We start from the raw sequence: 15,079 nt of genomic DNA on the forward strand, positions 1-15,079 counted from the left end.
TATATCAAAAAAAAAAAACAAACTTCAACAACCCTTAACTGCAACATGTTTTCGTCGCCTCTCTCAACACGAAGTCTGACACGTCATGAAACCAGCCGAACCGGCAGTACTCGAAAATTATTCAGAAAGAATGGAGAATTATTCGGAATTGTTCATCCCATACATGTTACGAAACCTGCACGCGACGATCGGTTCTTTCCGGAATCTACCTACGATTCGACGTATATCACACCAGTAACGGCCGAGCAGTTACACTCATCACGAAGAGCTCGACCTCATTCAGCAGCTGCTGCTCCTTGTGTTTCATCTCGCTCCGTTCAAAAACCACTCGTGCCCTATAACGTCAATGCTCCACGGAATGTTTTACCAGTACATTTTCCCAATGAAAATGTCAATCGAAGATATCAGCGAAATGCATCACAATTTTCCTTAAAAGATGGATCCAATTCGGATAGGACTCGGTTCCGAACCACTAATCAAGTTACCTATGTCAATAATCAAGGATTTCCTGTTGGATTTGATAATAAGGGAATTTTGTCAGAAAAGACGAAGTGGTTCCATCGTCGACAAAATGATTAGGAGTTTTGAACTTGCGATGAATGTTGTTTGAATCATTATCAGGCTATGGAAACGATTTGTATTTATCTCTTCATGTCCCTAGGATAACAGGCTGTACCTCCTGTTGCATTTAAAAATTGTAATTTATTTAAATATATATACTCTAGAATATCTCTCAAAGCCCTTTTCAACACATGCATGTGGTCATTCTCGCTCGATAGAAACCATCAATGTCTCCACACTAAAACTTTTCCAGATCACAAGTCCGTTTGGTTGCAAGTCGAAAGAATCATTGTTCGTTAACTCCAATGTCCTTCTTTAGCTTTCGTTGAAACCAAACGAAGAAAAAAAATAAGGCGACGCTCAACACCAAAAAAATTTACAATTCGTTGTGGCTTGGGTTGTTGTTTCCTCTGAACCGTTTTCAAGAGATATTTTATCTTTACATTTTTATTCCAATCGTTGGATTATAACGAGCATTCATTCATTGAATACTTTGGATCAAAAAACATTGAGCTTCTCATGGATTCTAGGATGAGTTTTTCGGAAACAGGGTCCTCACAAAAACATTACGTGAACGGAGATGATGATCTTCTCATTATTGATAACATCAAGAAGGAAGTAGTCAAGCTTCCCGAAGATGTGGCTCAAGAAAATAAGGATCATCCCAATAATGCTGAAGAGGAATGGCCTCGTATTGATGATGATGAGAATGGAAGTCGAGTCCTTATTGTAAGAAGGAGCTCAACTTCGGCTTCACCCACTCCCTTCACCCAATCCGAATCGGATGGAGAGACATCGGGAGATTTGAAATCTTCTTCATCTCCATTGCAACTACATACATTGCAATTAAGTACAACGATTACCACACGCTCTTCTCATGAAAGTTTAAGCCCGAGTAGTGGTGGAGTGTTGACGATTGGACATTATGGACATGGTGGTACTGGTCATTCACCCAATCAAGGCAGCACAGATTGTTCCTCACGACAACAACAGTCGGCGTCGTCCACTCAGAGGAGGAGAGCCTCTCCGAACCCTCCCAATGGTTGTGGTGGTACTTTGTCGTGTCTCAAGGACGATTTCATAATACTGTACAAAATATTTACATTCCTGAGGTTTAAAGACTTAATTCGAGTGAGCAATGTATCGTCGTATTGGAGGAAAATTTTAAGGGATGCAGCTCTCAATAATTGTTCCAATGAGAGCCATATTCGAAAGACTATCATGAAACAAGAATTTACAGACCTGTACGAAAGAGAGTGCAGGCGATTATGGCCGTTTAATTGTGACGTTTCGAGGTATCCCAAACAATCTCAACCAAACACCAATAACAGCAATTCTGAGAATCCAGTACCAATCATTATTCGACAGGACGAAGACGACGACCAAATTCAAAACAGACCATCCATCCTGGAATTGGATGTGGGAGGTTATAGAGCCATGTTAATAGATGAGAATTCGGAAAACGAACTGTTTCCATTCGTCATGTTAAAGTTTGCCAAAATGTCACGCAAGAGATATTTAAATTTTGTCGCAGCTTGTTCGTCATCGTCTCTAGACACCTCAAATTCAGGAATCATGGATATAGGAACCGTGGAAATTAAGCTAGATAAGAAACATGCAGCAAAGGCGGCAGAAAATTTTCGATGTTTATGTACAGGAGAAAAAGGTCTGTCTTCTCGGTCCATACCCCTCACTCTCAAAGGGTCAACCATTCATAAATCGATACAGGCAACACTGATTCAAGGTGGAGATATTGAATATTCGGGTACAAGTGGTTGGTGGAAATGCCATAACTATTTTGGTAAGGATTGTTCTTCGCCGTCTTCACACAGCAACAACTGCAAAGAAGGTGATGGAAATGAGTCAATATTTGGAAAAACTTTTGAGGACCACTCGACACAACCAAATATTCACCATGCAGGAACTGTTTCTTTGGCAGTGACGAATGGTGACAACGAGTCATATGGTTCACAATTCATAATATGTGTGAATCGATGCAAAGAACTGGATGGCAAGAATATTGTCATTGGGGAGGTGACCAAAGGTCTAGATGTTGTACGTAGAGTGGAAGCAGAAGTACTTGGATCCATGTTACCTTCAGCAACATCACAAAGCGCAGATCACCAAGATAATGTGGTTGTGTTTATCAAAGAATGCGGACAGTTGGGCTATACAGGTCCAAATTTTGAAGAGAGCGTTAAAGAGCAATTCCAAAACAAAAAACAGGCAGTCCCAGAACCAGTGAAATCAAGAACTTGCCTCATCCTTTGAAAGTTTGCAAAAAAAAACAGACAATGAAATTACCTTAAGATCTTTTTCCTTCAAAAACAGATAAATTTATTAACTAAATTCATTCATAATGCTGCTGTTTAAACAAAGGAAATCGTGTCAATGTTTTCACAAGGAAGAAAATTGGTGTAATGATAGTTTTCCTTCGTCAAAAGTGTTAGTATTTATTATTTTTCAATGGACATGGTCTTGATGTTACACCATTCAAGCATTCCTTCAGGTCCACACTCTCTTCCATAACCACTTTCTTTAACGCCTCCAAATGGAAGATCTGGACTCGATCTAACAATTCCATTCACAAATGCCAAACCACATTCCAATTTTTCAGCATATTTCATTCCCTTCTTCCAATCGCGAGAATAAACGCTTCCACCCAATCCATAAATACTGTTATTGGCCAAACTCACAGCATGATCTGCATTCTCAGCAGCAATGACCACAAAAACTGGTCCAAAAAGTTCATTATGGAAAGCAAAATTATCTGGTGTGACACCACTCAAAACAGTTGGTGCATAAAACCATCCCTCCTTATCTTTCACTTTAAAACCTCCAGCCAAAATTTTAGCTCCTTGTTGTTTACAGAGCTGAACTTGTTCATCCAACTTGTCTCTGAGATCTTTTCTTGCCATTGGTCCAACTTCTACACCATTCTCAAGAGGATTTCCTACAACAAGTTTGTTCACTCGCTCAACAAGCATCTTTTCAAATTGTGGAAGAATATCCTTTTCTACGATAAACCTCTTTGCAGCAATGCATGTTTGTCCACAATTGTTAATTCTTGATGTGACTGCATTCTTGACAGCAAGCTCCAAATCAGCATCTTTGAGAACAATAAAGGCATCAGCACCTCCCAATTCCAATACATGTTTTTTGAGATTTGCCGCTGCTTGTGTGGCAATAATTTTACCCACTTGTGTACTTCCAGTGAAAGCAACTCCACGAACTTTGGAATGAGCAATGGCTGTGCTCACTTGTTCATTTTCAAGGAAAAGATTTTGATAGAGTTTGCTCAATTCTTTTGGTGCATTACTATTGTAATTGTTAACATCAAGGAAAGTTGTTATAGGCATAAATTGTAAAAAAATGATTAATTATGCGAATATGTATTTTCACAACATACCTCTTATCAAGAGCTTCTGTGAAAAGATGATTAATAGATTCGGCACATTGAGGAACTTGATGATTGTGACGAATTAATACCGTGTTACCAGCAAGCATGGCAGGAACGCAAAACCTAATCACTTGCCAATATGGAAAATTGCTATCGTTTGTGTAAATTTGGTGATATATACAATCGACGAGAGGTGACATTAAAAGATAAAATCCAAATATTCCAAATGAGATACATGTATCAATTCGTTCATCATTGGGTCATGATTTTGGAGCATTTCCGAAAAATTTCATCCAACAACGTCATAATCAGCATTGAAAATCATTTTCACACACACAACAACAACTTACAATGGTGCGCATTGCAAAATTGGTCCCAATGGTTGATAAACCACCTTACTAATATGCTTTTCATTTTCTGTAACAATTCTTTCACGCATAATACTCTCGGCATTCTTGGCATAGTATCGAATGAGCAAGGCACACTTCTCAGCTTCAGCGACACCTTGTGCCAATGGTTTACCCATATCCAAAGCCATCAATTTTGCTAATTCATGTTTTTTAGAATCAAAAAGATCAGCGAGAGGATTCATCACAGATTCACAACGCCATCTGATGAGGTCGGAGAGTTCCTTTGAATTGGCTAATTATTATGATGAAGAATTTTCAAAAACAATTGTTGTTATTATCCATCGTTGTCGTCATCATTATGAAAAGAATAATAATATTTCAAATGAAATTCATCCAAATTTGGGATCATGATGATGATGATAGTAAAATGACATGCCGAGGGTCATGATGATTCGGAATGATTTGTTGTACGTTCGGGATGTCCCACCGTGATGATTCATAGGACATGATTTAATAGGAATAGAAATTACATACCACTATATAATTGCGGATTCCAAGCCTCAAATGATTTCCAACTTGCTTGAACCGCTTCTTCCAATTGTTCATTACTCAAACACTTAAACTTCTTCTCGGACTCCTTTCCGGTTGTTGGATTTATTGAAACGTAATGATTTCTAACAGATGGATTGGATTGAGCCTTTTGTTGGATCAAACTTGAAGTTGGACTTTTCTTCAACACTTGACGAACAGCAGTGGTGGAACGAGTGGATGGTTTAAACATTTTTTTTTTCAAAATTCCAAAAAACCAAATGATAACGCAATAATCCAACAATTATTTCAACAACAGTTTGAGAAATGAATTTGTAATGTAGTCAACAACATTGAAGAGTGTATTATTATTAATTATTGAATTATTATAGAAATTTAAAAAAAGCCACGTTAATCAATGTCTGACAAGATTCATCACCTGGATCTTAATACCTATCAATGAATCGATCTCTTTCATCAGCTCTTGCCAACCATCCCTTCAAGAAGACTATAAATGACAAGTTCAATATCATGCACAAATTCCATGACAATATTATCATGATTAAAAAACATTTCACACATATTCAACCACATAAAAATTTCACACAAAAATCACACATAGAAATCAAATGATCTGATGTGATAAATTTCAGAACAACACATACCTCTATTCTTACAAGTTGGACATCCCCATCTCTTATAATCTGCTCTATGTTTCTCGTTCAAAGCACGAGCAAATTGTTTAGCATCTTGTCCATGATATCCACCCAATTCAGCAATATATTGTCTCGATCTTCCAGTTCCAGAATTCACTGCAATATCTGCACACACATAGAACGCAGGCATTGGAAGAGGATTACAACCTCCAGGTCCAAAATAATTTTGAATATACAATTGAGCTGCACATTGCTTAAACACGACAGTATTCTTATCATAGGCATATTTGCAAAAATCAGCAGGATGACCATTGAAACCTCCCAATAATGGAGCAAAAATTCCATTTCGATTATTCCAACATTGAGAAGGAATGACTCCCATGCATGTGTATCCAATTTTACCTTGGAATGAATTTCCAGAATCGCTGGCCCAGTTTTGACATTTACCTTCAGAACGGAAAATTTGAACAAGAGATTCCTCTGCCTTCTTACTATTGCTATCATTGTTGGAAGGAGGAGGAGGAGTTGAAGGATTCGAGTTGGCACATGCCATTTTCAAAAACTTGGCAGAAACCCATTGACCCGTAGCAATGCGTGCCCATTTAGAACCATCGGCAGCATTGGCAACTTCATAAACAGTGACTTTGGTTTCAGGTCCAATCGTTTTCACAATACTGGCACTTGGAGAGGGTCCGGAACGAACATTGAGAGCTCCTTGAACGTTGGTACATCTACTTTCAGGCCACATGGCATCTGATGTTGGTTCAAAAGATTCCAAATGATCCTCCTCTTCATGGTCATCTTCATTGACATTTAACAAGGAATCAGATAAACTATCAAACAAGTCCACTTTTGGAGTGGTTGTTGTGGTTTGAGAACCAGCAGCTTCGGAAGCACCTGAACGACGAGCTTGAATGAGTTGACGAAGCTCAGCGACGGTCAAGGCGTGTGCGTAAATGGCGAGAGTGAGTAAAAGCACACAGAGAAGGATGGAGTGGACTCGCATCGTTGTTGACGACTGACAGTTTTTTTTAGATGGTGGTTTGTGGTGTGTTCCTGACTTTGAGGTTTGGTTATGTTGAAAAATGTGTGTGATTACGATAATGGAAGAGAATGAAATTTGACAGGTGGTAATCACGTGGATCAAATAGCCAAAGATCAATTTGTTGCAGATTGGTTTAAGGACTAGATGCAGAGAGGCAAGGTATGTATGAGATGATTTGGTATTAAACACTGAGAAATAAGGGAGAGATTTTAATGAAACCGTTTGATGATTCGCTTTTGATGAGGATTCGAAATTGGATAGGTTGCTTGAAGTACATTACGAATAACGTGTTGTTACAAATAGACAATGATGTATAACTGATGACATGTTATCGTTTTGTTCGAGATGCAAAAAAGTTGAATAGTCCCAAAGGCAATAATTCGATTGTTTTATGAATCAGATTTTGAGGTTGTAGCTCAGTTCGGGAGAGCGTGTTCTCTGCATGAACAAGGGCAGGGGTTCAAATCCTCTCGGTCTCAATTTTAAAGGCAGGTAGCTCAGTACGGGAGAGACTGTTCTTGCCAAGAATGAAGGTCAGAGCTTCAAATATTCTTCTGTCTTGTCTAGAAATGAAAACATGTGTTTCAAAAACAAAAAAATTGTCGTTTCATCCAAATCATGAACATTCCGTTGAATCGACTCATTCGAACGAGTGGTGGTTTCCAACCCTTTTTAGAATTTACATTATATTCGTTTCCTCCATCTACTTGCTCTTGGAGAGTTCGGGCAGCCTTGTATCATCATTTACCAATGTTAAGCCGATATGTTCGTATCGGAACCGATCATCAAGAGGAAAATAAGATGAAAAACAACGTCGATTCAAACAATTACTGTTTGGAATTGTATCAAAAATTTACAAGTCATCATTTGATCCCTATTGATTTATTTGCAAAGGAAAATGAAGAGAGTTCGTATTTGAAGATTAATCCAATGAAACAAGTGCCTGCATTGGTGGTAAAAGCACTCGATCGGGAAAAGGTGGAAGAGAAGGACGGAATTGTACTCACTCAATCTTTACCTATTGTCGAGTTTTTGGATCATTTGGTGCAAGTGATTCGTTCGAATGATCAAAAGCATAGTAGTGGTAGTATCAATAACAAAGAAACCTCTCAATATCCGTTGAGAACATATTTAATTCCCAAATCTGATCTATTTATTGAATTTAAAACTCGACAATTGAGTGAAATTATTAATGCAGGAATTCAACCCATGCAAAATGTTCAGTTATTAAGAATGTTACCCAAAGAACTTCGTGGAGAACAAAACAAAAAGTGGATTGGAGAATGGCATCGAAAGGGTCTTCGACAGGTGGAATTAATTTTGAAAGAACAATACGAGTCGATGGAGAGAATGGATGAATTAGTGCATTCTGGAAAAACATTGTATTCCATTAGAGAGTGTGCACACTTGACCATGGCAGATTTGTGTTTGGTGCCAAGTGTGGAGGCCTCGATTCAACGAAGTGATATTCATATGGAAGAGGAATTTCCATTCTCATTTGCAGTTTATAATTCTTTGAAGAATTTAGATGTTTTTACGCATACTCGAAATTAAAGTGTGTATGACGACATTTAAGGTTGGCTCATCTGAAGTGTGTATGGAGAACCTTGGATAAGGAAATAATGTTCATCAACGTAAAAAATTGTTGAACCAATCACTCTGCTCGACAGATACAAATTCCAAGTTGAAGTAATTCCTGAGCTTGAATCATCATTGTTGTTCATCATCATCATAAAACGATCATGCTTAAAAAAATAGCTCCAAGCAAATCCTTGCTACTCTTCCGAGGACATTATCATCAGTTATTAATTCATCATCCGATAATCATTTTCAAAAAATCGGAAATGTCTTTCTCATATAGTCAAGCCAATAACAGTGGGTTCCAACAAGGATCATCATCAGGAGGAAGATCTAGAAATAATAATCAACGGAATGCATCATCAAATTATTCCAATAATTCTAATGATAGATTTAGATCGGAAAAACCAAAGAATACTACAAACAAGACTGGATCATCGTCCTCATCAGAAGGAGGGTTGGAGGCCTACAATAAACAAGCCTTGGCAGAATTGGTAGAAATTTTGGATGAAACACCAGATTTGGGATTTGTCGATACTCATGTCCATTTTGAATACATTTTACAAAGAATGTTTAAAGCACAATTGGGTGAAGTTTCTACCAGTGAAAAGAACTTGATAGATACCTTGTGTTTTGAAACAAAGGATAAGGAGCTTTCTGAGAGAATATTGTCAAGAATGAATGCATTTGTGTGTGTACAATGTGATCCAACTTCATTCTCAAGTCTGGGATTGTGGAGAGATTTGATAGAAATGAAGAATTTGAATATTGGTGTGACATTTGGTTTACATCCACACAATGCATCGTACTATGATGAAAAGATGCAAGACAGAATTAATCAATGTATTGCTGAAGCAGGTGATAAGTGTGTCGCGTATGGTGAATGTGGACTTGACTATCACTATAATAATTCGCCAAGAGAACAACAAATGTCATGCTTTGCCAAACAATTGCAAAATGCAGTGGCTCTCTCACTTCCAGTAGTTGTTCATGCAAGAGAGGCAGAAGAGGATGCTTTCAACATCATGAAAGAAAATCTCCCAAAAGATTGGAAGATTCACGTTCACTGTTTCACAGACAGAGAGGAATTTGCTCAAAAACTCATCTCACACTTTCCTAACTTGTATATTGGATTTACTGGTGTTGTGACCTATGCTCCAAGAGGAAACTCAAACAATAAGGACCAAAATTTGGAAGGAGTTGTTCGTTCCTTGCCATTGAATAGAATTTTATTGGAAACCGACGGACCTTACATGCCCGTTCGCCTTTCCAAATCACCCAATACAGGAAGCAAGAGACCCATTGCTCACTCTGGACATATTCCATTAATTGCCAAGAGAATTGCTGATATTAAGAAGATTTCAATCAAGCAAGTTTTCGAACAATGTCGTCTCAATACGATGAACATGTATGGTTTGTGAGCGAATGTTGGCTTATATTAAGCATTAATGTTTCATGAAATTTCAATTAAGAGATATAAAATCCAGATTTGCTTGTACAATCAACGCGACGACTGGGTCAAAGGTTCAAATCCTTTTTCGTCTCGACAGTTTTGAGGGAATTTATGTTGGTGATATTATAATAACTTCCAATGCTGAGTATAAAAAATTTTATTAAATTTTTAAATTAAAAAAATGTTCGCAGTGTTCGAAGATGAAAACAACGATGACGAAGTGATTTCCATCCAAGACGAAAACAATGACCAGCTGGAAAGTAATCAACATCTCCACCACTTGGAACACAATGTTCCACAACCAGCTACAACATCAAGCTTGACGCATCGATTAAATCCTTCAAAAGTCTTTAGCGATTCCGATCGAACAGAAAACCTACCTCCGTCCGTGATGCAAGCACTAAATAATAGACGATTACTTCAGCAACAAGGCTCAGGTAGCAGTGGCAGTAGTGGTGGAAATACAAGACCCACACGAACTTTCGGAGCAGTACTGTCCACTCACGAGCTTGAGAATGAAACCAATCATAACATTCATTCGGAATCTATACAACAACAACAACGAAATGACGAGGAAGAGGAGGATCATCAAACGAATCCTTTTGATAAATATTGGAATATTCAGCTCCCTCCGAAACCTTCCTCATCATTGAGTGGTGCTGTTAGCAGTATTAATACGTCAGCTTCAACTTTTGGTGCTACAAATACAAGTAACCTTTTCAATAATAATTCATCATTTATGAGCTCGGGTAGTAATGTGACGAATCAACGAAAGAAGAGTCTAGCAGCTTCTTCATCATCAATATCCAACAATGATCACAATACAACACGTGTAAGCTCAATGAATACAAATAGTGGAGAAGAAAATCAACCTTTAAAAGTACTACAATCTCCGATGGCATCACATTTGCTCAGCCCGTCAGTTCGAAAAGCAATTTCTAGTATTTATAATGAAAACAATGAGACCTCCATTTCTGGCTCATCATCTTCGTCAGCCAAGGATAAAGTCTCAAATCAAAATGTAAATAACACATTTCACATTCCATCAGACAGTAATATTACAGAAAACACTGAAAATAATTTTATACATCATGTACATAACACATTTGGAACTAGAAAGCGAAAAAGCCACCTAGGTAAGTGCTACATTAATGTACATTATGAGATCATTCTTCGAACATCTTTTTGAATATACAATTATACACATTTTCCTACTCTTCATCCACATCATCCACAGCCAAGAGTTTATTCACTGTATTTGATGATTCTGCAGCCACTTCAACGGAAAATCAAACAACAGTTGCTACTTCTAGTGAAAACGATTATGCAAATGAGAAGGAAAAATATTTATTTGGTGATGATACTGAGGATGAGGAAATTATTCGTGAGAAAATACCTTCTCAACAATATTTATCATCAACATCACCATCATCTAGGAAAGACATGTTTGTTTCATCTGTGACATCACCTCTTAAAAAAAGAAAGATGACAACATCTTTAAATACTAACATTGAAAACCCTTCTCAAACGCTCATAACGAATCAAGAAGAAGAAGAAGGAGCTGATCAAAATCCTCTCGACAGTAGCCACTCTTCTCTCAATATTTCACCTCCTCCAGTAGTGTTCGGATCTGAAAATGCAGAAAATATTTTATTTAGTGACCATGTGGATGATACAGTGGAGAATCAAGAAAAACCTTCGTCGCCACATCTTCTCGAAGCTGGGCTTTATACCGGTAGATCTAGAGATAGAAAGAGCAGAATTCAAAATGCATACTTGGAGAGTAATCCAATGCAATTGTCACCCATTCCAAACTCTGTAGAAAGAAACCAAGATTTTGCTACCAGTCGCATCTCACATTCTCCACTTTTAAAATACACAATTCCCTCACGAGGAGTCGATATGAACTTGAGCTCTTTTGACGTCTCAAATAATTCTGCACTCAATATTAGTATAAGAGAACGTGATGAAATCATTGATCAGTTGAACAATGAATCTGAAAATGATCGAAAAAAGATTAGAGAAATGAAAGTAATTGTAGACAAATGGGAGAGAGAAAATTCTCATTTACGAAATCAAACTGAGCTTTATAAGAAACAATATGAGGAGTTGCTCAATGTCGTGGAACTTGAATCACAAAGTAAGAATGATGAAATTACTAAATTGCATGAGCAAATTTTGGAACAAAACAACGCTATTCAAGAATTGCAACATACTCTAAACTCACAAAAGGACTTGATGATTGCCGAAGTAGAAACAAAGCTTTTGGGAATTGATAAAACAGTAGAAGCATTGAAAAGTGACATTGTACAGAAAGATATCCAGATCGATGCTCTCGAACGTCAAAATATGACATTACAAACTCAAATTGAGGAGACGCACAAGTCAAGATCTGAAGCCATTCAAAAATCTCAATCACAGCAAAGGGAGTACGATATGTTGTCACAAAAACATGAGTCTCTTGTTTTCAAAATTTCCCAACAGGAAAAGAAGCTGGAAGAACTCAACACATTAGAATCCGAAATTAAGAATTTGCGTAATGAGATTTCGCAAAGAAATGACGAAAAGAAGAGAATTAGAGAATTAGAAACTGAGCTCCAAAAAGCTCAATTATCGTTGGAGTCACAAGAATTGCTCAAAGAAAAAATTAGAGATTTGGAATCGCAATTACTTGCCATCGAAACTTTAACTGTACAAAATGAGAAATTGAGCTCAAAAACACTCGAACTGGAATCATTGCTCAAGAAGTGGGAGCAATCATTTGTAGATTGTACTCCAGCAGACGTAGATTACAAGCTCAAAACAATTAATTCCAAGTGCTCACGATTAGAGGAACGTATTCAGGATCTGCTTATTGAAAAGAATGATTTATCTCAGCATGTACAAAGATTAACTAGCGAGATTACATTCCGAGAGAGTGACATTGCCCAATTACGGAGCGAAAATCAACTTCTGCAAGATAAACTAACCAACGCTGAAGTGAAATTATTTGGAGCTAAAAAGCAGTTAGAAAGCGCCACAAAATTTGCACATATCAACGACAAGGAGGAAGCATTTTCAAGCAACTCAGCGGAAGATGAAAAGAACTCGTATTACTTACAACGAATTACTTCGCTAGAGCAAATTATTGAAGAAAAAGATGCCATTATCAAGACATTGGCAGATAAAATGGAATCTCTACAGATCACTGTCACAGACAAGCAGACCTCATTGGAAACCTTGGAAAAGGAATTTGAGCGCATCAACACGAGCCGCCATGAATACAAACAAAAATCAGAAGATCTTCAGCAACAAGTGGAAAAATTACAAAAGCTTCGTGACGAGCTGGAAAATGAGATTGCTCGTTATGAACAAAAACTAGGACGTGGAGAGTACAATAAGGACAAGGTAAAAATTCTTCACATGAAACTTAATCCAGAAACAGAGGCCAAAAAATCGAGTTCCAATGATGTGGAACGACTCAAAACTGAGAACAAGCTCTTAAATGACGAGTTGGAAACACTGAGACAACAATTAGAGCGCTCAGGAACAGCCATTCACAACGAGCAAGAAATTGTCAAACTCAAAGAAGAGAATGCCGATGCTCAACGCCGAATTACCAAGCTCAAAGAAGTTTTCCAAAAGAAAATTAACGAATTTAGAAAATCTGTCTATTTGCTTTTCGGTTTTCGAGTGGATGTGATTGAGACCAATCGATTTAGATTGAGCAGTATGTATGCAGAATCGCCTGAAGATTATCTTCTTTTTGAAAGTGACGGAAATGCCATGAAATTACTCTCCTCAGAATTTGCATGCTCGATCGATGAGAAAATTATGAAGTATCTTTCACAATTTCGATCCATACCAGGATTTTTATCTTCTCTCACTATGGATTTATTCAACAAACAAACTGTATTTACTCAATAATAAGCATTCAAAATTTCATATTACTCATAATACTAGCTTTTTGTTAAGCAAGTTTTGATTCTGTGTGGAAGAAACTCGCGTTAGTCACTTGTTCAAGCAAGGTTCCACAGAAAAAAAAATGAAACGTGCCAAACAAATCAACGAACTCAATCAGAAAGAACTCGCACTCGGATACACTAACACATCGTCTTCGTGGCATCAACAAGAAAAAAACAAAACAGCCTATATTTATGTCGGAGGTTTGGATTATCGGCTCACGGAGGGAGATTTACTTTCTGTATTTTCTCAGTATGGAGAAATTGTGGATATTGATTTGGTTCGGGATGAACAGGAATTAACAAGTAAAGGGTTTTGTTTTATTGCGTATGAAGATGTACGATCGACAATATTGGCTATTGACAATTTGAACGGGATTGAGTTGGGAAGTAGAATTATTTGTGTGGATCATGCTCCGAATTATTACAAGAAAATAGTGGAGGATCCCGAAGGAGACAAGAATCCATTAAAAGATTCTTCACATCATCGTGGAAGAAATTCAAGACATCGTTCTCAGAGAGAACAAAAAGAGCAACAAAAACCGAAATTTGAAAATATGGAAAAGAACGGAATGATTTACAAGAGGCCACTCCAGAGCTTGGGAGCCACCTCTACCACCATGGAACAGCAGCACCTAATTACAGAGTGGACCATTGATCATGATGCCATGAAGAAACGTGACCCGAATTGGCTTCACAAATATCTCATGCAAACATTGTATGAAGAAAATCCAAATTATTATTCTGATGAAGAGGAGGAATATGAAAAGGAGGTAAATGCTGATGTAAAGAAACATGAAAGGAAAACATCCTCATCAGTTGCAACAAATTGTGGGGGAGCGCCTGGCGATGATGCCACAACCCTCAATGAAAAACCAAAACTCAGTAAGGAAGAGAAACGTCAACGCAAAGAAGAAAAGAAAAGAAAAAAAGAAGAAAAGAGAGAACAAAAAGAGTTAAAGAAAATGAAGAGTATGCAAGAGCAAATGTTTGGTGGATTGGACGCAGATCTTTGATTTGGGTTACGATATTGTGACGTGGCAGCCGATTTCTTTCCATTTCTGTAGAGGACGAGACTTTTTCATGTAACGTTGTGATCAAGGCCACGCAGGATACAATTTATACAACCTCAAACTTTGATTATGGCAATGCGTGTGAATTTACAGAACCTCTTTGAGGAATTGGCCCAAATTATTCCCCGCCTGGTTTTTACCGCTTTCCATTGCTAGACAACATAACATTGCAGCCCCACGCACCTATACAAACAAGAGAAAAATGGGTGCTGGTGTTTCAATGACGACCTCGACTCGCATTCCAGCCATGAACAACTCTGTTGCTCCCAGCCTCAACAACAATGGTCACTCTACTGCTGGCTCGTCTCGCTTACCCCTTACTTCCCATTTTTCACTTTCACAGCTCGATGAAAGACACGATAATCGAGTTACCAAAACGATGACACGATCCCGATCAGACATTGTTTCTTCACACAACTCTCATCCAAGGACATTGAATCGACTGAACAGTCAGATAGACAGACCAACAACGAATGATCTTCCCCCCCCCCCCC

General features: G+C 37.9%; 9 protein-coding genes across 9 annotated transcripts in view; 7 read left to right on the plus strand and 2 right to left on the minus strand.

The window, feature by feature from the left end:
* Window positions 1–45: 45 nt before the first annotated feature.
* Window positions 46–579, plus strand: C9374_002857 (uncharacterized protein; the record flags this gene model as incomplete). The annotated part of the gene is made up of 1 exon (XM_044692320.1): window positions 46–579. One exon carries the CDS (start codon window positions 46–48, stop codon window positions 577–579), a length of 534 nt encoding a protein of 177 aa, XP_044550403.1.
* Window positions 580–1,080: 501 nt separating this feature from the next.
* Window positions 1,081–2,832, plus strand: C9374_002858 (uncharacterized protein; the record flags this gene model as incomplete). Its single annotated transcript, XM_044692321.1, has 1 exon — window positions 1,081–2,832. The coding sequence occupies one exon, from the start codon at window positions 1,081–1,083 to the stop codon at window positions 2,830–2,832; it is 1,752 nt and encodes a 583-aa protein (XP_044550404.1).
* A 185-nt stretch (window positions 2,833–3,017) lies between these two features.
* C9374_002859 (uncharacterized protein) lies at window positions 3,018–5,092 on the minus strand (the record flags this gene model as incomplete). Its single annotated transcript, XM_044692322.1, has 4 exons — window positions 3,018–3,879; window positions 3,971–4,111; window positions 4,312–4,603; window positions 4,846–5,092. 4 exons carry the CDS (start codon window positions 5,090–5,092, stop codon window positions 3,018–3,020), a joined length of 1,542 nt encoding a protein of 513 aa, XP_044550405.1.
* A 193-nt stretch (window positions 5,093–5,285) lies between these two features.
* On the minus strand, window positions 5,286–6,501 carry C9374_002860 (uncharacterized protein; the record flags this gene model as incomplete). The annotated part of the gene is made up of 2 exons (XM_044692324.1): window positions 5,286–5,347; window positions 5,505–6,501. 2 exons carry the CDS (start codon window positions 6,499–6,501, stop codon window positions 5,286–5,288), a joined length of 1,059 nt encoding a protein of 352 aa, XP_044550406.1.
* A 657-nt stretch (window positions 6,502–7,158) lies between these two features.
* On the plus strand, window positions 7,159–8,094 carry C9374_002861 (uncharacterized protein; the record flags this gene model as incomplete). Its single annotated transcript, XM_044692325.1, has 1 exon — window positions 7,159–8,094. The coding sequence occupies one exon, from the start codon at window positions 7,159–7,161 to the stop codon at window positions 8,092–8,094; it is 936 nt and encodes a 311-aa protein (XP_044550407.1).
* A 290-nt stretch (window positions 8,095–8,384) lies between these two features.
* On the plus strand, window positions 8,385–9,539 carry C9374_002862 (uncharacterized protein; the record flags this gene model as incomplete). Its single annotated transcript, XM_044692326.1, has 1 exon — window positions 8,385–9,539. One exon carries the CDS (start codon window positions 8,385–8,387, stop codon window positions 9,537–9,539), a length of 1,155 nt encoding a protein of 384 aa, XP_044550408.1.
* A 213-nt stretch (window positions 9,540–9,752) lies between these two features.
* C9374_002863 (uncharacterized protein) lies at window positions 9,753–13,477 on the plus strand (the record flags this gene model as incomplete). The annotated part of the gene is made up of 2 exons (XM_044692327.1): window positions 9,753–10,707; window positions 10,809–13,477. 2 exons carry the CDS (start codon window positions 9,753–9,755, stop codon window positions 13,475–13,477), a joined length of 3,624 nt encoding a protein of 1,207 aa, XP_044550409.1.
* Window positions 13,478–13,595: 118 nt separating this feature from the next.
* On the plus strand, window positions 13,596–14,528 carry C9374_002864 (uncharacterized protein; the record flags this gene model as incomplete). Its single annotated transcript, XM_044692328.1, has 1 exon — window positions 13,596–14,528. One exon carries the CDS (start codon window positions 13,596–13,598, stop codon window positions 14,526–14,528), a length of 933 nt encoding a protein of 310 aa, XP_044550410.1.
* A 259-nt stretch (window positions 14,529–14,787) lies between these two features.
* Window positions 14,788–15,079, plus strand: part of C9374_002865 (uncharacterized protein) — a gene marked incomplete at both ends in the record, with an annotated part of 1,097 nt that continues 805 nt past the window's right edge. The window contains one exon of the mRNA XM_044692329.1: window positions 14,788–15,034. Coding sequence (XP_044550411.1) covers window positions 14,788–15,034 — 247 coding nt within the window. The remainder of the gene's footprint in view (window positions 15,035–15,079) is intronic.

The sequence above is a fragment of the Naegleria lovaniensis genome, assembly GCF_003324165.1.
Source record: "Naegleria lovaniensis strain ATCC 30569 chromosome Unknown tig016, whole genome shotgun sequence".
NCBI lineage: Eukaryota > Heterolobosea > Eutetramitea > Acrasida > Naegleriidae > Naegleria > Naegleria lovaniensis.